We start from the raw sequence: 16,860 nt of genomic DNA on the forward strand, positions 1-16,860 counted from the left end.
CCCAAGGTAATATTTCTGGATTAGTGGAGTCTGTAACCTGAAGCGTATGTAACCTGAGGTACCACTGTATGGGTTTCCCCTCAAGCTATAGCGATGGGCAAAGCATCCACTTTGCATGCAGAAGCTCCTAAATCCAGTCCCTGGCATTTCCAGACCGGGCTAGGAAAGGGCCGCTGTCCAGAACCCTGTTTTGCCACTGTTGGCTAAGCTAGATGTACGGGTGATCTGACTCAATGTAAAGCCACTCCTATGTTTATATGGCTGTGTACGCACCATGCATTGAATGCACATTTCTCTCTCTCCCCACCCCTACCCCGGTTCCAAAGAATCCTGGAAATTGCGGTTTGTTAAGGGTCCTGGGAATTGTAGTTTTCTGAGGTGCCGACTGCAATTCCCAGGTTCTTGGGCTGTGTCCATGCTAAAGTAAATTCAAAGCCCTTCCTCCTCTGAATGAATTTTGGCCGCTGTAGTTCAACCTTCACAGAGTTACAGTTCTCAGCAAGCCTTAACAAACTGCAATTCCCAGAATTCTTTGAGAGAAAGAATGGGCTGCTTTAAAGGCACAAAGTGGACACAGCTTAAGTGGTGGCTGGGATGTGCTGAAAATGTATGGTGCATTGACAGTCTATTATGTTTTAAAGAAAGCAGTCTTCAACCTTTCCCAACCTGGGACCCACCTTTCACCCAAACATGCATTTGGCATCCCATACCTTAATTTGTTACCTTATATTTGCATGGTGGTAGTGCGGCTGTCTAGTGATGTATGGAAGTGAGAGCTGGACCATAAAGAAGACTGATAGCCGAAGAATTGATGCTTTTGAATTATGGTGCTGGAGAAGACTCTTGAGAGTCCCATGGACTGCAAGAAGATCAAACGCATCCATTCTTAAGGAAATCAGCCCTGAGTGCTCACTGGAAGGACAGATCGTGAAGCTGAGGCTCCAGTACTTTGGCCACTTCATGAGAAGAGGAGACTCCCTGGAGAAGACACTGATGCTGGGAAAGATGGAGGGCACAAGGAGAAGGGGGCGACAGAGGACGAGATGGTTGGATAGTGTTTTCGAGGTTACCAGCATGAGTTTGACCAAACTGCGGGAAGTAGTGGACAGAGGTGCCTGGCGTGCTCTGGTCCATGGGGTCACGAAGAGTTGGACATGACTAAACGACTAAACAACAACAACAACAAAAGAAGGATGCTGGAAAGAAGTTATATGACTTTAGTAGAAATATTATAAAGAATTAAGTATGAATAGATTGACATTGGGTAAAGATGTAAATTTAAGTCTAAAATTGAGTTAAATTATGGAACTAATTTTGTGAAAGAGGGAAAGGACTTGCTGGAATAATTAATTGAACTAGAATACAAAAAAGGAGGTGTGAGGAAGTCGAAGAAATAAGCAAATGAAAGATAAGGATATGAAAATATGGGGTTCTTTTGTATGTTTGTTTGTTCTCTTTTGGGGTTTTTTTTTAAGGCCTTTTTCTTCTTCTTCTTCTTCTTTGTATTGTTGATGCTTTGTATTACTGTATTTATTTTTGTTTTTGAGGCTTTGTAATTGTTTATTGATTATATTTTTCTTTTGTTTTACCTTTCTTTTTTTTGTAATGTCTAAACTTTAATAAATATTTTATTAAAAAAAACAAAACCCCCCCCCCCCCAAAATGTGATGGGTAGTGAACTTGCTGGACCATTCAGTTCAGCACTTATGAGGCACCCCAGAATCTGAGGAGGGATACAACGCACTTTAGAAAGCTGGCAATAAAAATATTTTAATAAGACAAATGTTTAGTACAAACCATTAGAAACATTTATATACTTTGTTGTTGTCGTTGTTGAAAAGGTAGAACCACATTGTCAAGCAGTATAAACGGTACCATGGGGAAAAGTTAATGCGACCTTTTTACATTTCGAAAACAAGCAACTTTCATTTTCAAAGATGCATTTCTGGTTTTTCATTTTTCTCTCTCCCAATAAGGAAAAGGGGTATTGGGGGAAACACAGTGGGGTGTCTGCTTCGTGTTTGTTTTTTTAAAATGTCCTCGCTATAGTCACTTTGGTCTCTTGGATTGAAAAGCTCAGGCCCAGAACCATGTCTCTCTCTTCCCCCCGGAAGGCATTACACGGACTGATCTCCCCTTTTTACAGGGGGCCTGAAAAATGAAGGGGAAATAAAAAGAGGGCTGTTAGTTTCAAGCCCGCAGATACACAACAGGTGGGTGGAAAACATATCACGAGGTTGGGACTCCCTTCCCACCGCTCACACGGGCCCATCTGTGATGCCATTTTGCAGAGCTGTGGGTGGGGAAGACGTTCCAAATCCCTTCTTGTGCATGAATCTGAGAAGGAACCAAAAATAACAATAATAACAACAAGAACCCCTGAGATATTGTGCCTCTGGACTTTCTAGCCTGCTTGGAGCTGCAAGAGGCAACTTGGCCCTCTCCATTCCACAGACATGTAAAGGAACCACCCGTCACTTGTCTCCACTCTTTCTTCCCTTGGGATTCAGACGTACTCTCTAGCCGTGGAAGGCTGCGACTGCCGGTAGTACTGCTGCCCTCTCTCTTCCGGTTTGGGGCAGGAGCAGGACAGGAAGGCTCCGCCCAGCATGGTCAGGCTGCCTGCTGACCACCCCACAAAGAGAGCAGGTCCAAATTCATACCTAAGGCCAAAAAAGAAAAAGAAAAAGAGTGTAGATTATAACAGCAGACATGTCGAGGTGTGCATCCTGATAAATCGGCTCCACCTCTTTGTGGGGACGTGTTGCGGGCGAGCCGCCAAGCCTCCCCCCCTACAGGGAACCAGGCAGAGGGCCTTCTCGGAAGTGGCACCCGCCCTGTGGAACGCCCTCCCACCAGATGTCAAAGAGAAAAACAACTACCAGACTTTTAGAAGACATCTGAAGGGAAGATTTTCATGTTTAATAGGTTATTGTATTTTAGTGCTCTGTTGGAAGCCGCCCAGAGTGGCTGGGGAAACCCAGCCAGATGGGTGGGGTATAAATAATAATAATACTTATTAATTATTATGGGGGGCGGGACTGTGTCCTGCCTTACGCTGGGGAGGCCCGGCCACGCCAGTTAGCCAAGTGGCCAATCAGGCAGGTTAGGGGGCGTGGTCAGGGTCAATTTAAACCACAGTGCAATGCTGAATCGCCCCTTTTCAGGCTCACGCCGTGAATCTCTTGCCCTCCCACTCTTTGTTCAGGTTGCATCATTGATCTTGCCATGGTCTTCGGTTGGCCGCCGTTGAGGGGCCTGGTAGCACTTTTTCCACTTGGCAAATTGGCACTGGCAACTTGGTTTCCGCCTACCTCATAGCAATCGTCACAACTTTGTAAGGTTAGGCGGTTAGGCACTGGAATAGCAATGTGTGGGGGAGGGGAGGTGCGGCCATCACCTGCCCCCTCCGTGCTCAAGGGTATTCCGTTAAAGCATGGGTAGGCAAACTAAGGCCTGGGGGCTGGATCCGGTCCAACTGCCTTCTAAATCCCGGACAGTCTGAGAATCAGCGTGTTTTTACATTTGTAGAATGTGTCCCTTTATTTAAAATGCATCTCTGGGTTATTTGTGGGGCCTGCCTGGTGTTTTTACATGAGTAGAATATGTGCTTTTATTTAAAATGCATCTCTGGGTTATTTGTGGGGCATAGGAATTTGTTGATTATTTTTTTTCAAAATATAGTCCGGCTCCCCACAAGGTCTGAGGGACAGTGGACCGGCCGCCTGCTGAAAAAAGTTTGCTGACCCCTGTGTTAAAGGAATCTAGGGGTGTGGATTTCGTCTGAAGCCCGGGGAGGGGCTAGGGCCATGCCACAACCCCAGTGAGAACCCAGGGGATGCTCGGGTCAATCCACATTGGCGGGGCTCCCTCTACTGGTGGTTTACCCTTAAAAATCTCCCTGCAAGGCGGGCAGGAGTCAGATACAGTCTGTTGATGCCAATGCCTAAGCCAATACCTCTCACATTCTGTAATCAATAATGTTGTAGCCTAAATTTTTGCCCATTAACATTAACCTAAATTCTGTGTCCTTGTGTCTTTATTCTCCTTGGGGTAGCTTGGGGCTTCGACATGCAAACTCAGTTGCCTCAAGATGGCAAAAAATAAAGGGCCACAGTGGAGTGGCAGAAGAACAGAACACCTGCTTTGCATGCAGGAGGTGCTGGGATCATTCCTTGGCACCCCCAGGTAGGGCTAGGCAACTACCCTAGTCTGGAACCCTGGAGAGCTACTGCCAGTCTCTGTAGGCAATACTGAGCTACATGGTGTGACAATCAGCTTCCTGTTTCAGGAATTTATGGGAGGGATTGAAGTGCATATCAGAACTTGTGTTTGCACCATTATAGTGGGTTAACGTGCTGCGTTGCTCTGGTGCATTGAATCAGAGGTGATTTCCAATGAGATCTCAGACAGCGAGGACATGGTGCCGGCCCCATAGAAATGGGTTTGTGAGTGTGTATCGAAATTAGCCTGGTGTGCAAAGGTAACGGTCTCTACGGTCTCCCACAGCTGGCGTGTGGCCCCTCAGAAGGTTGCCCAGAAGGCAAAGTGGCCCTTGGACTGAAAAACGTTCCCCACCTGTGATCGAGGGGGGATGCTGTACACAACTGGGACAATCTCTCTGGGTTTTGAAAGGCACACATCCGCTGCTGTGATTTCTGGTTTGAAAAGAGGTGTAAGAAAGCGCACTCTGGGTTGGCACAGGCCCTGCTCTCACCTGGCGTTAACCGGCGTGCTGGGGTTGAAAAACTCGTACGTCACCCGTGCCGCGTACCATGAAACAGCCGTCATGGTGCACAGACCTGGGAACAGAGGAGACAACACAAATGATCCAGTTAATAGGAATTGGGGGCCAAACGACACATTACACTCATGTTCCAGGATTGGGAGTTATCATGAGAACATTCTGCTGAATCAAACGAGGGACCCACCTAGTGCAGCATTCTCTCAGCTTTCTGGGATGTTCTAATGTTGTGAGAGAGGGAGAAAAGCTTTTCTCTGTCTGCTTTCTCCATGGCATGCATGGGGGGGGGGGCGCGGAGGAGAAATACAAGCAAGCCCAGGAACCCGTTCTTAAAAGTAGTAAATGAACAGCTTGAATGGAAAATGTTTGAGGGGAGGAGCAGCCAAACAGAGATGGTCTTTTAGCAGAGCCAATGAGAATGGGCCCTGCAGTCCTATATGTCCTATGGCTGCTGCTGTCTTGTGTCACATGTCTCCAATTCCCCCAATATTCAGTGGTCGATGTACTTCATAAGGCTTATCTGCAGGCACAGGCCCAAGGAGAAACTGCTATGTTGCCTGACCTACTGCCCTTACTAAACCTCGGAGCAAGCTGATATATCTAGCTTTTTCCTTTACTATCTTGAACACATGCTTGTGTTCCCCAAATTTAAACACAAGTATAACAAGAACCTTGATATGCATTTCATGCTCCAAACCAGGATGTGCCCAGAACAGTTGCACCCGATAACCCTCTTGTTGAGGAATAATCCACCTTGTTAACTTGTTTCCACAAAGTTGTATTTGTTCTGAGCCGCTTCGAGTCTACCGAATAAAGCAAGGGTGGAGTGTATTTTTCAACCTTCTCTTCTGGGCAACCTTCTGGGGGCTACGTGCCAGTGGTGGGCAGCAGGCCAGAAGCAAAAGTGGGTGGAGCAATAAATATCACTCTCGTCTTACTGTATAATGGCAATGGAAGACTGTCGTCAGGCTGCAGTTCCCTTGGCCACCAAGAGGTGTCACTGTCCACTTCAGTGTAGTGAGTGGTGGCAGATGGGCAGCCTAGGGAATCCGTGGGGTGACAGCAAGGGCACTCTGCAGCAGCCACCCAGCTCCACTGGCTCCCCCACCTGCCGGCTTCAAGGGCCTTGCCCTCAGGATTCAGATAACCAGGCTGACCACTGGACTGCTGGTCACCTACCCCCTCTGCATCCCGCCTTGGAATCTGTTGCTATTGATTGACAGGAAGAATGACAGGAAGAGCAGACCAGAGAGGTGGAAGATGCCCAGAAGCATAGTCTGGCCTTGAATACTGCAGGAGCAGCAGCATGGAGAAGGCACTCAGCAGTGGCAGCCAACCAGCCTCCAGATCTGCAGCACAATCCAGTTTCCACGTGTTGTCATACACACATGTCTGTCCTCCATCCAGGGATTCTCAGAGTTTGAGGACACAACCATGCCAGGCAATAACACCCAAAGAGAGTACAAATAGAGCAGGCAAAGGACCAGGGAGAGTCCTCAGGTCAGAGGAAGATGCCCAGAGGGCCACATCTGGCACCCAGGCTGGGACAAGGCCCACGGGGTATATATTAGCCTTCAGCTTACTTACCTGCTAGTAGGAAGAAGACACCCCCCAACACAGCGATCCAGCTTTTCACCACGGGATTCTCGTCTCCAACTTTGGTGCATTTCATTCCGATCACGCTGACAACAGCCCCGACGAAACCCAGGAGGATGGAGACCACCATAAGTGCCCGGGAAGTCTGGATATGAACTGGAAAACAAGAAAGTGCCTGTCTTTGGGGTGTCCAAGGGGGGAAAGAGGCAGCTGCAATTGCAGGGTTAAGTTGCTTAAAATGGCCCTTAGGGTTGCCATATGTTGAAGAGCAAAAAAGAGGTCACATTTGCTGACTTCTACTTTTAACTATGGATCACTACACAGTGGGTGGCGCTGCAGTCTAAACCACTGAGCCTCTTGGGCTTGCTGATCGGAAGGTTGGCAGTTTGAATCCCCGCGACCAAGTGAACTCACGTGGCTCTGTCCCTGCTCCTGCCAACCTAGCAGTTTGAAAGCACACCAGTGCAAGTAGATAAATAGGTACCGCTCCGGCGGGAAGGTAAATGGCATTTCTGTGTGCTCTGGCTTCCGTCACAGTGTTCAGTTGTGCCAGAAGCGGTTTAGTCATGTTGGCCACATGACCCGGAAAGCTGTCTGGCCTGAAAGAGAGATGAGCACCGCACTCCACTGTCGCCTTTGACTGGACTTAACCTTCCAGGGATTCTTTACCTTTTTACCTCTACCCATGAAATAGAGGATGTGACCTGGAAAAAGAGGACATATGGCAACACTTCCAGGAACTAATTTTTAACAAAGGCAGTTTATTTTATTATTTTATTATTTATTTCCAATTAAGAGTGCTGTCAGGGGTTCAGGAGCAGAGGCAAGGGCAAGGGAGGAAACAGAGAGCGAAGGGGAGGAGGCAGAAGAAAGGATGAGTGATGACGACGACCCGAGATCTCCGAGTCTCTCCAGTGAGTCGGAGGATTCACAGAAAGGAGCACCAGTGGCCAAGGCAAGGGGGGAGTTTAGGGGGGCACCCCAGGGAGATAGAGCCAGAGGGGAATCAGAGGAGAGCAGTTGGAGATCGGGTCCAGCGTCACCGCCAGAGAGCAGGGAAGAGGAAAGGAGCCAGGGGGCAAGCGCTGGCAGCTCACAGCAGGAGGGAGGGCACGAGTCAGGGGTGGCCACACCTCCATCTGGGAGCGAAGAAACGGTTAGACGGAAGGTGGAAGGTTGGGCGCGCGCGCCAAGTTCAAATGCACAGGAAGGAGGCGCAGTAGGCAGCCCGGAAAGAGAGCCGGGTCCTAAAGCCCGGCGCAAGGAGACAGGAGAGTCCGGGGGGTCAGCGTCCGAAGAATCCCGGAAGGAAGAGACCCAGGGGGGCAGAGGGACCCAGAGAAGAACAGTCAGGCGGAAAAGGTGGAGCAGGGCTAGGATATTAAGTTGGTGTACGAGGGGCGGAGATTCAGACGGAGCTTCGCCGATCTAGCTACTAGACGTAGGGTTGCACGCAGCAGCTTGAGAATGGAAACTGTAACTCAATAAAGACTTTTACTTAATGACCGTTGGCTGGCGTGATCCTCTGTGAGCTAGGATCCTGAAGCAACCCTGACAAGTGCCATGTTCCAACCTCTGACGTATGGGCAAAGGGCTCCCTTACCTGTTAAAGGCCTCTTTGACACATTGGCTAAAGGCTCTTTACAGCTTTACCCAATGACTCTCGCCCATTGACATATAGGCAAAGGGCTCCTTTAACAGTTATATGCAACACTTATGAAAAAGCTCTGACACAGAGGCAAAGAGCTATTTAACCTGGGCTCTACACCTTGAATCAGATCCACTGGCACACAGGCCAAAGGCTCCATCAGCTCTGAAAGGGGTCTCTGAGGCAGAGGCTAACAGACTCTCACAAACTGACACATGGGCGCCATTTTGAATCCATCTGTCAGGCCCAAACTCTGCCAATTTGGATGCCTCTGAAGATTTCCTAATTCCAGTTTGGTGTGATGGGCTCCCGATAGCAAGGAATGGGCTTTGGTCTCTGTTTCTTAGATTCCTGGGGCAACACCGTGTGTACTGCCAGCTAGCTAGCTAGCTAAATAAATAAATAAATAATAGTTAATTCTCAGCAAGCAGTTGCACCCATGCAAGAATGTCACACACGCACAGTTACTGTTTTAGATCTTTGCTCTGTTAGGGGTTGCTTTGCCCATGCAAAGCACTTAAAGAAGAGAGCTGGTAGCAGAGGGATCTGTTGAAGAATCAGCGTCCCTACCGACTGGTAGCTTTCCCCCTCCGGGGGGTCTTCCACAATCAAATTGCATTAGTCAAAGCTGGCCCATCCATGAGGCGAAGCGAGGTGGTTGCCTAAAGGCAGCAGGCTCCAGACAGCCACAAGGAGTGGCAGATCCAGCTGCCAGGGACTGTCAGGCTCCTTTTCCACTGCATGCCCACCTGGCAGGCTGGCACACAACAGCGGGCACACAGCAGCGGAGAAAGCATTTTCCACTTTAGCAGCAAAACGTCCCGGCCTGGCCCTGGCATTAATGTTGGGTTTATTCTGGAAAGTCCATACACCACTCCTCTTTACAGTGGTACCTCGGGTTACATACGCTTTAGGTTACAGACGCTTCAGGTTACGGACTCCGCTAACCCAGAAATAGTACCTCGGGATAAGAACTTTGTTTCAGGATGAGAACAGAAATCGCACGGCTGCAGTGGAAGGCCCCATTAGCTAAAGTGGTGCTTCAGGTTAAGAACAGTTTCAGGTTAAGAACGGACCTCTGGAACGAATTAAGTACTTAAGCCAAGGTACCACTGTATTGGTTTTTTTCTTCAATGCATATTCAACATTACCGCATGGAGGGGTGCTCTTGCAGAGCAATGACAGTGGGACTCACCCTCCCACCCTGGATATTGAATACTGAAAAATAATAATTATCAATAGTAATAGTTTGTATCCAATTAGTCCCACTCAAGAGTAAACCAGCTGAAGTTAGTAGACATGGCTAAATTAGGTTCATTACAGCATTGGCCCGAATATAAGCCTCACTTTCCCCCCAAATTCCGACTGTGAAAAGTCAAAGTGTGGCTTATATTCGCGACCTTACGGTATGCATCCAGGAGCAGCGAGGAATGGAGCAGCTTATATTTGGGTATTTCCCCTTTTTTTTCTTTTCCCCTCTCCAATTTTAACAGTGTGGCTTATATTTGGGTGCGGCTTATATTCGGGCCAATATGGTAATTACAATGGGTCAGCGAGTAGCACTTACTTGCAGGCAGCCCCCAAATAATAAACAGCCACCACTGTCACCCCGAGGCTTCCTTTGAGGCAAGGTTCACCAGGGGTCACTTCCAGCACCTTTACACGATGCCAAGGCTCAAGGTGGATAGGAAATAGCACTAAATATTAAACAATAATAAATATCACCTTGAGCCTTCCCTTGAGACGAGGCTCACCAGAGGTCACTCGCAATGCCTTTATATGATGCCAAGGTTCAGCTTGGATATGAAAGAATATGAAAGCTATTACTGAAATAAAAATAAAACAGAGGAGGAGGAGGAGGCGGTGAGGAGGAGATATCAACTGTGTGGCATTTTCACATTAACAAGAACACAAGGAGCCCCGACAATTATGGACTGGCATACCAAGCTACAAGAATTTGCTGAAATGGCACAGCTGACCAATAGCCTGAGAGGCAACTCAAAACAAAAATTTATGGAAAAGCGGGATAGATATAAGATATATGTTCAAAAATACAGTAAAGGTTCACTATCTATGCAAGCATTCGATTGACGTTGGGTAGAGACTGAGTTGAGAAACAAGACCAAGGGTACATATTGATATAGGAATGTATTAGATAAAATGTAAAGAAATATACAATAATAAGAGTACATTCTTTCATTAAAAAAAGGAATATACAACAGGATAGACAGCAAGTCCAAAGTGTTGGTATATATATGATTTTGGAGTAAGTTTGGAATAGCTTTTTATTTTGGTTTTTTTTCTTTTTCTTTTTTCTTTCTGTATATAAAGTATACATACAGGTTGAAAATTACAGTATAACAAGTTTTGTGATGGAATATGACAATGTCTGTTGATGTAACGTAAGAACGAACTAACGAACTAACTAACTAACTAACTAACTAACTAACTAACTAACTAAAAGCAAGAACACAGGTCTCTGCCCCTAAAAATGTACAATCCAAAATTCAATGCACTGGAGACAGTCGAAGGCAATGGGGGGGGGGGCGCTTTTCTTTTCTATTTTAGGACAAGAGAGAAGCAGAGCTCTCAGCCGCCGCCACTGCGTAGCTAAAACCTTCGCTAACGGGGCCTCCCGCTGCCGTTGCACAATTTCTGTTCTCATCCTGAAGCAAAGTTCTTAACCCCAGGTACTATTTCTGGGATAGCGGAGTATGTACCCTGAAGCGTCTGTCACCCGAGGTACCACTGTACTTGATTTAGAGGTGGTACCTCGGGTTACAGACGCTTGGAGGCTGCGCTACATCCCGTCAGGCGAGAGCCCCGCTTCCCGTACCCACCCGCAGGCTGCCTGTTGGACGCCAGCGAGGCGCAACCGCAGCCCCGGCTCTCCCTGTGCGCCCACCTCCCCCCCCCCCACCCCATGCACCCTTGGGACGCACCGTCGAGCGAGAGCAACGACTCGTGGAGCTTGCACTGGACCTGCCCGGTGCTCTGCGAGGCGCAGCTCATCCAGAGGCCCTCGTACAGCCCGACGGCCGTGATGATGGCGTCCCCGGCGTAGGAGCTCTGCTTCCATTGGGGCAGCGCCGACGAGCAGATGGAGCCCACCAAGCCGCCCAGGGCCATGAAGTAGCCCACCAGCTGCAGCCCCGCGCTGGCCATGGAGAGAGGGAGAGGACCACGGGGAGCGACGGCAGGAGGAGGAGGAGGAGGAGAGGGCTCGCCTCTTCCGACGGGGCGATCTGCAGCAGCGACTGAAGCGGCGGCGGCCGACGATGCCAGGGGCCGCCCCCGCGAGGGAACACGCTCTGGCAGCGGACGAGCTCGCCCGCCCGCGCTCCCTTGCTCTCGTCCTCTCTCTCCCCCCACCCCATAGCAAGGCTGGCCCCGGAGCGGGAGGAGCCAGCCCTCGAGTCCAGGCAGCCTGAGCACCGCTGGGCCCTTCGCAGCGATGAGCAAAAGGCATCACACAGAACCTCAGAATGGTACAGTGGTACCTCAGGTTACAGATGCTTCGGGTTACAGACTCCACTTACACAGAAATAGTACCTCGGGTTAAGAACTTTGCTTCAGGATGAGAACAGAAATCGTGCGGCGGCAGCGGGAGGCCCCATTAGCTAAAGTGGTGCTTCAGGTTAAGAACAGTTTCAGGTTAAGAACGGACCTCCGGAACGAATTAAGGTCTTAACCCGAGGTACCACTGTAGTTGGAATGGACCTCCCATCCCTTGGCTCTAAGTGCCAAGGGATGTGAGTAAATTTGTAGAGGATCAGGCTGTAGGGAACATTCTCATGCACACAATAGAATGATGCCTGAAGTCTCCCCCCCTCCCCCCCAGATATGCATCAAAAACTGGTGCATGCCAAGGTTATCTATTTGAATAAAATATTTGGGGGGCAGGCAGGCATGGGCATAGCCAGGAATTGGGGGGGGGATGACACCCACCTGTCATCACCTTGCTCTGTCTAGCAGATTTGGAATGATATTTCTCAACAACTGTTGTTTTAAATGACTTTATTTTGCCCCCAAGTGCTCAGAAAAATCTGTCCGAACCTTTCTACAATTTCTACTTTTACCTAAGGGTTTTTTAATTATTATTTTTTACTTGATTTAGGTAGGGGACAGCTGCCCTTCCTGCTTCCCAGGCTACACCCATGGGGATCACATAATCGCTCACAAGTTGCAACACACACACCATTTGAATGTGGCACTGTGGTCTAAACCACAGAGCCTAGGGCTTGCCGATCAGAAAGTTGGCAGTTCGAATCCCTGCAACGGGGTGAGCTCCTGTTGTTTGGTCCCAGCTCCTAGCAGTTCCCAACCTAGCAGTTCAAAAGCACGTCAAGTGCAAGTAGATAAATAGGTACCGCTCTGGCGGGAAGGTAAGCGGCGTTTCCGTGTGCTGCTCTGGTTTCGCCAGAAGCAGCTTAGTCATGCTAGCCACATGACTAGGAAGCTGTCTGCGGACAAACACCAGCTCCATCGGCCTATAGAGTGAGATGAGCGCTGCAACCCCAGAGTCGTCCGCGACTGGACCTAACGGTCAGACGTACCTTTACCTTTTTACCCATCAACTGGGGAGGGTGAGGGACAGTGCCAGATTATCAAATTGGAAGAGTAGGCACCGTCCTATGGACCCCACACTTTTGAGGGGCCCCAGAACAAGAAATCGAAATAGCGTTGATTTGATCTTGAAAGAAAATTACAGTCAAACCGAGTAGAAGCTTTGAGATAACTTGCAAGGGCCCCCCTGAGATTTTGACTGCCATGGGGCCTCCACAGGGTTTAACCCAGCACTGGGGGGGCTCTCAAATATTTTATTGGGGGGGGGTGAAGGGAGCTGGCTCCTGTGGTACATGGGCAGCATTGCAGTCAGCGTCAGGTGCCTCGTTTAGCAGGATCAGGGCCTCCGAACACAATGGCATTTGGAAAGTTTGACCTGCCCCACTCTCCTTTCTTCAACTCCTGCCCTTTGTCTAGTAAAGTAGCCCTGAGCTGCATGCTAATGAGCATAACCTTTCCCTCTCCTTGTCCAAAGGCTCGCTTTGTGCTGTGCCTAGGCCCCGTACGTGGGGGGCGCTTGGCATTTGGGCTGGAATCCGGGTGGGCTCCGTCCGTAAACAAAAAACCTCATTGACACGAGACCGTTGGGAGTGTTTGGCTTCCTGCTGATTACATTGACTCTCCCCACCCTGCAAGTATGTGTGTAAAAGAAAGAATGCTTGAAAAAAATAAAAAATAAAAATAATCCTGGTGAAAAAAATAAAAACCACAGTCACAAACAGACTATATCTTGCAGTTCAGTGCACGCAGCCTCTGCTGCCCCCAGCGTGCATCCTGGCCCGAGGCCAGAACTCAATTCGCGCCCTGCGCATTCCTGCCTAAAGCAGTTTGGAAAATTGCTCTGCAGGGTTGCCTTTGAGAGAATTGCTGGTGCGCTCCACCAAGACACATGATTTTTAGAAGTCGGTAGAATTATGCATGGAGTCGAGAAAGCAAAGAGCAAAACGTTTCCCTCCCTCTTCATTAACACCAGGACTCCAATAGACACCGAATGAAGTGGAAGGTTCGGGGAGGGATAAAGGAAAGCACTTTCTTGTGCAGCGCTCAGTTAATCTGTGGAACTCCCTCCCAGTGGCGTAGCGTGGGGGGTGCAGGGGGTGCCGGCCGCACCGGGCGCAACATCTGGGGTTAGGGCAAATCCACGGGTTAGGGGGCGCAAATCCACAGGTTAGGGGGCACAAATCCACAGGTTAGGGGGCACAAATCCACGGGTTAGGGGGCGCAAATTACTTGCCTTGCCCCGGGTGCTGACAACCCACGCTACGCCGCTGCTCCCTCCCACAAGGAGGCAGCAATGGCCAGCAACATGGGTGGCTGTAAAAGAGGACCAGACAAATTAATAGGAAAACGTTATTAATGGCGACTCTCCTGCCAACCTAGCAGTTCGAAAGCACATCAAAGCGCAAGTAGATAAATAGGTACTGCTCCAGCGGGAAGGTAAACGGCATTTCCGTGCACTGCTCTGGTTCGCCAGAAGTGGCTTAGTCATGCTGGCCACATGACCCGGAAGCTGTACGCCAGCTCCCTCGGCCAATAAAGCGAGATGAGCGTCACAATCCCAGAGTCGGTCACGACTGGACCTGATGGTCAGGGGTCCCCCTTTACCTATTAATGGAGACTAGCCATGATGGCCACAATCTGCCTCCATGGTTGGAGGCAATAGTGCTTCTAAAACCAGAGAAGGCGGAGAGGGCTCTTGTGCTCACGTCCTGCTGCATCTGGTGGCTACTGTGAGAACAGGATGCTGGGTATAGGAGCCATTTGCCTGATCCAGTAGGCTCTTCTCAATGTTCTTATGCGTAAGAGGAAGGCCTTTTGGAGAAGCCTCAACGTGGGGCTACCCTCTAAGATCACAGAATCATAAAGTTAGAAGGGACCACGTGGGTCATCTAGTCCAACCCGTCAATGCAGGATTTTCTTCTGCCTAAGGTTAGACTCAAACTCGCGACCCTGAGATTAACAGTCACATGCTCTACTGACTGAGCTGTTGCAGATGGCTTGGAAACGTCAGGTGACGCAGAATATATTCATAGGCTAATAGGTGTGGAGAGGCAGGTTTTCTGAGGGCCCGTTTCACATGTTCTTGTCGTGCATTCTTCCTGACCTGCTTGCACACAGCTTATGCAGAGGTTAGTTTATATCCAGTCTTTATAGAGCATTCGTTCAGATAGATGTGCGGAGGCAGTCATGCAACCATGAGCAGTTGCATTCATGCTCCGATTCGCTTGTGGGGCGTTTACACGTTCAGTCATTGGTTCATTCCAAACTTTTCAGTGCATTCCCACCCCCACCCACCCCATTTCTCTCAGGGCCATTTGCTATAGAGCAGTGGCAGAGAACTCCTGCCTTGCATGCAGAAGGTGAAATCCACAGAATCTCCGCCGAAAGAGAATGGCGCGTTAGCAGACCTGGGGAAGAATCTGGAGAAGCAGTAGACAAAAGTGGGCGAGATATCATCGGAGTTGATATAATGCACAGCCTGGTATCCTTCCTTGAGGGAGGGGCATAGTTGAGGAGCAGGATACCCACTTCGCATTCAGAAGGTTAAAGGTTCCACCCCTGGCATTGCCATGTCCTTTACCTGAAGCCCTGGAGAACTCTTGCCAAAAGCACTCAGCTAAGGGGACCTGTGCTCTAACATGGTACAGTGGTACCTCAGTTACAGATGCTTCAGGTTACAGACGCTTCAGAGATAGTACCTTGGGTTAAGAACTTTGCTTCAGGATGAGAACAGAAATTGTGCTCTAGCGGCGCAGCTGCAGTGGGAGGCCCCATTAGCTAAAGTGGTGCTTCAGATTAAGAACAGTTTCAGGTTAAGAATGGACCTCCAGAACGAATTAAGTTCTTAACCCGAGGTACCATTGTATAAGGCAGCGTCCTTAGGAGCATACATGGCTCAAAGGAAGAACACCTGCACTGAGTGCAGAAGGTCCCATGTTGCAACAGCTTGAGGCAGCTATGTTCCTATGAGGGAGAGGGTTGTGTGGAACTGTGTGTGACACTTGTGCAGCTGGAATACAGTCTGTTGCCACATTTAGAGTCGTATCAACTGACCTGCCCACCTTTAGCACCCAGCCCTTGTCCACCCCTGGAATGTGGCCCCCAGACCGTTCTCCATAAGGGAATGTGGCCCCTGGGCTGCAAAAGCTCCCCACTTTCTTAGAGCACTTGGATTCTTCTCCTTTCCTTTTTTGCAATGTTCCCGGTTGTGAGCTTATTACTTTTGGGGGCCCACCAAAACATCACACACCCAAAAAGCTGTCGAGGAGACTCGAACCGCAATCTGATTCCCCTTCCCGACAGCTGAGAAATGGCCCCTGGCCGAGAGTTGCCCTCTGGGCCTGGTCCTCGCCTGCCTTCCTCTCTCTCCTCCACCTCCGAGCTGCAAATATTTAACTCTCCCCGCTCATTAGCAATCTGCTCACGCTTTGCAACCTGGCTTTCACCTTTCCTCGCAAGGAGAGCGCGACGGGTTCGCATGTGCTGTGAGGAGGCGGTGTAGACATGATATGAGGTTTATAGAACGGTGTCTGGCTTGGAGGAAGTGGAAAGAGATTCTCCCCAAACCCTTGTTCATTTGCAATGCCCAAAGCGGGCAGAGGACAGTCAGAAAGGCAGAGGGGCTGTTACTCTATATTTGAGGTGCGGTGAGGTCCAAATCCAGCTTAAAGGTAAAGGTAAAGGGACCCCTGACCATTAGGTCCAGTCATGGCTGATTCTGGGGTTGTGGTGCTCATCTCGCTTTATTGGCCGAGGGAGCCAGCGTACAGCTTCCGGGTCATGTGGCCAGCATGACTAAGCCGCTTCTGGCAAACCAGAGCAGCGCGCGGAAACGCCGTTTACCTTCCTGCCGGAGTGGTACCTATTTATCTACTTGCACTTTGACGTGCTTTCGAACTGCTAGGTTGGCAGGAGCTGGGACCGGGCAATGGGAGCTCACCCCGTTGCGGGGATTCGAACCGCCGACCTTCTGATCAGCAAGTCCTAGGCTCTGTGGTTTAACCCACAGCTCCACCCACATCCCTTAGCTTAAAGGTAGAGAACCTCAAAAAGGAATAGGAGGTTCGCCAGAAGCGGCTTAGTCATGCTGGCCACATGACTCAGAAGCTGTACACCGGCTCCCTCGGCCAATAAAGTGAGATGAGCGCCGCAACCCCAGAGTCAGTCACAACTGGACCTAATGGTCAGGGGTCCCTTTACCTTTAACTGAAAGACATCACATTCCTCCTCTCCAGGCTCCCATTGGGCCTTGTTCTTTCCACTGCTCTCTTCGCTGTCACTGCGTTTATTGTCCTTTCTTCTCTTC

At 49.5% G+C, this 16,860-nt stretch overlaps 1 protein-coding gene across 2 annotated transcripts; it reads right to left on the bottom strand.

Moving 5' to 3' along the window:
• Positions 1 to 1,754: 1,754 nt before the first annotated feature.
• Positions 1,755 to 11,373, bottom strand: CLDN19 (claudin 19). Of its 2 annotated transcripts, none has more exons than XM_028741003.2 (5): positions 10,931 to 11,373; positions 6,332 to 6,496; positions 4,718 to 4,802; positions 2,517 to 2,663; positions 1,755 to 2,337 (listed from the first exon to the last, which is right to left on the bottom strand). In XM_028741003.2, the coding sequence occupies exons 1-5, from the start codon at positions 11,151 to 11,153 to the stop codon at positions 2,259 to 2,261; spliced, it is 699 nt and encodes a 232-aa protein (XP_028596836.2). In that variant the 5' UTR covers positions 11,154 to 11,373; the 3' UTR covers positions 1,755 to 2,258. The 2 variants fall into 2 exon arrangements, with proteins under 2 accessions (XP_028596836.2, XP_028596838.2); XM_028741005.2 differs by having other exon boundaries at positions 1,755 to 2,151; positions 10,931 to 11,372.
• Positions 11,374 to 16,860: the final 5,487 nt, after the last annotated feature.

The sequence above is a fragment of the Podarcis muralis genome, chromosome 7, assembly GCF_964188315.1.
Source record: "Podarcis muralis chromosome 7, rPodMur119.hap1.1, whole genome shotgun sequence".
NCBI classification, from domain to species: domain Eukaryota; kingdom Metazoa; phylum Chordata; class Lepidosauria; order Squamata; family Lacertidae; genus Podarcis; species Podarcis muralis.

Coding starts and splice junctions, on each gene's coding strand:
- CLDN19 (XM_028741003.2), bottom strand. CDS start 11,153: ATGGCCAGCGCGGGGCTGCAGCTGGTGGGCTACTTCATGGCCCTGGGC. Junction 4,803..6,331: donor TGTCTTCTTCCTACTAGCAG/GTAAGTAAGCTG, acceptor CTCTGTTCCCAG/GTCTGTGCACCATGACGGCT. Junction 2,338..2,516: donor CAGCCTTCCACGGCTAGAGA/GTACGTCTGAAT, acceptor GTTCCTTCTCAG/ATTCATGCACAAGAAGGGAT.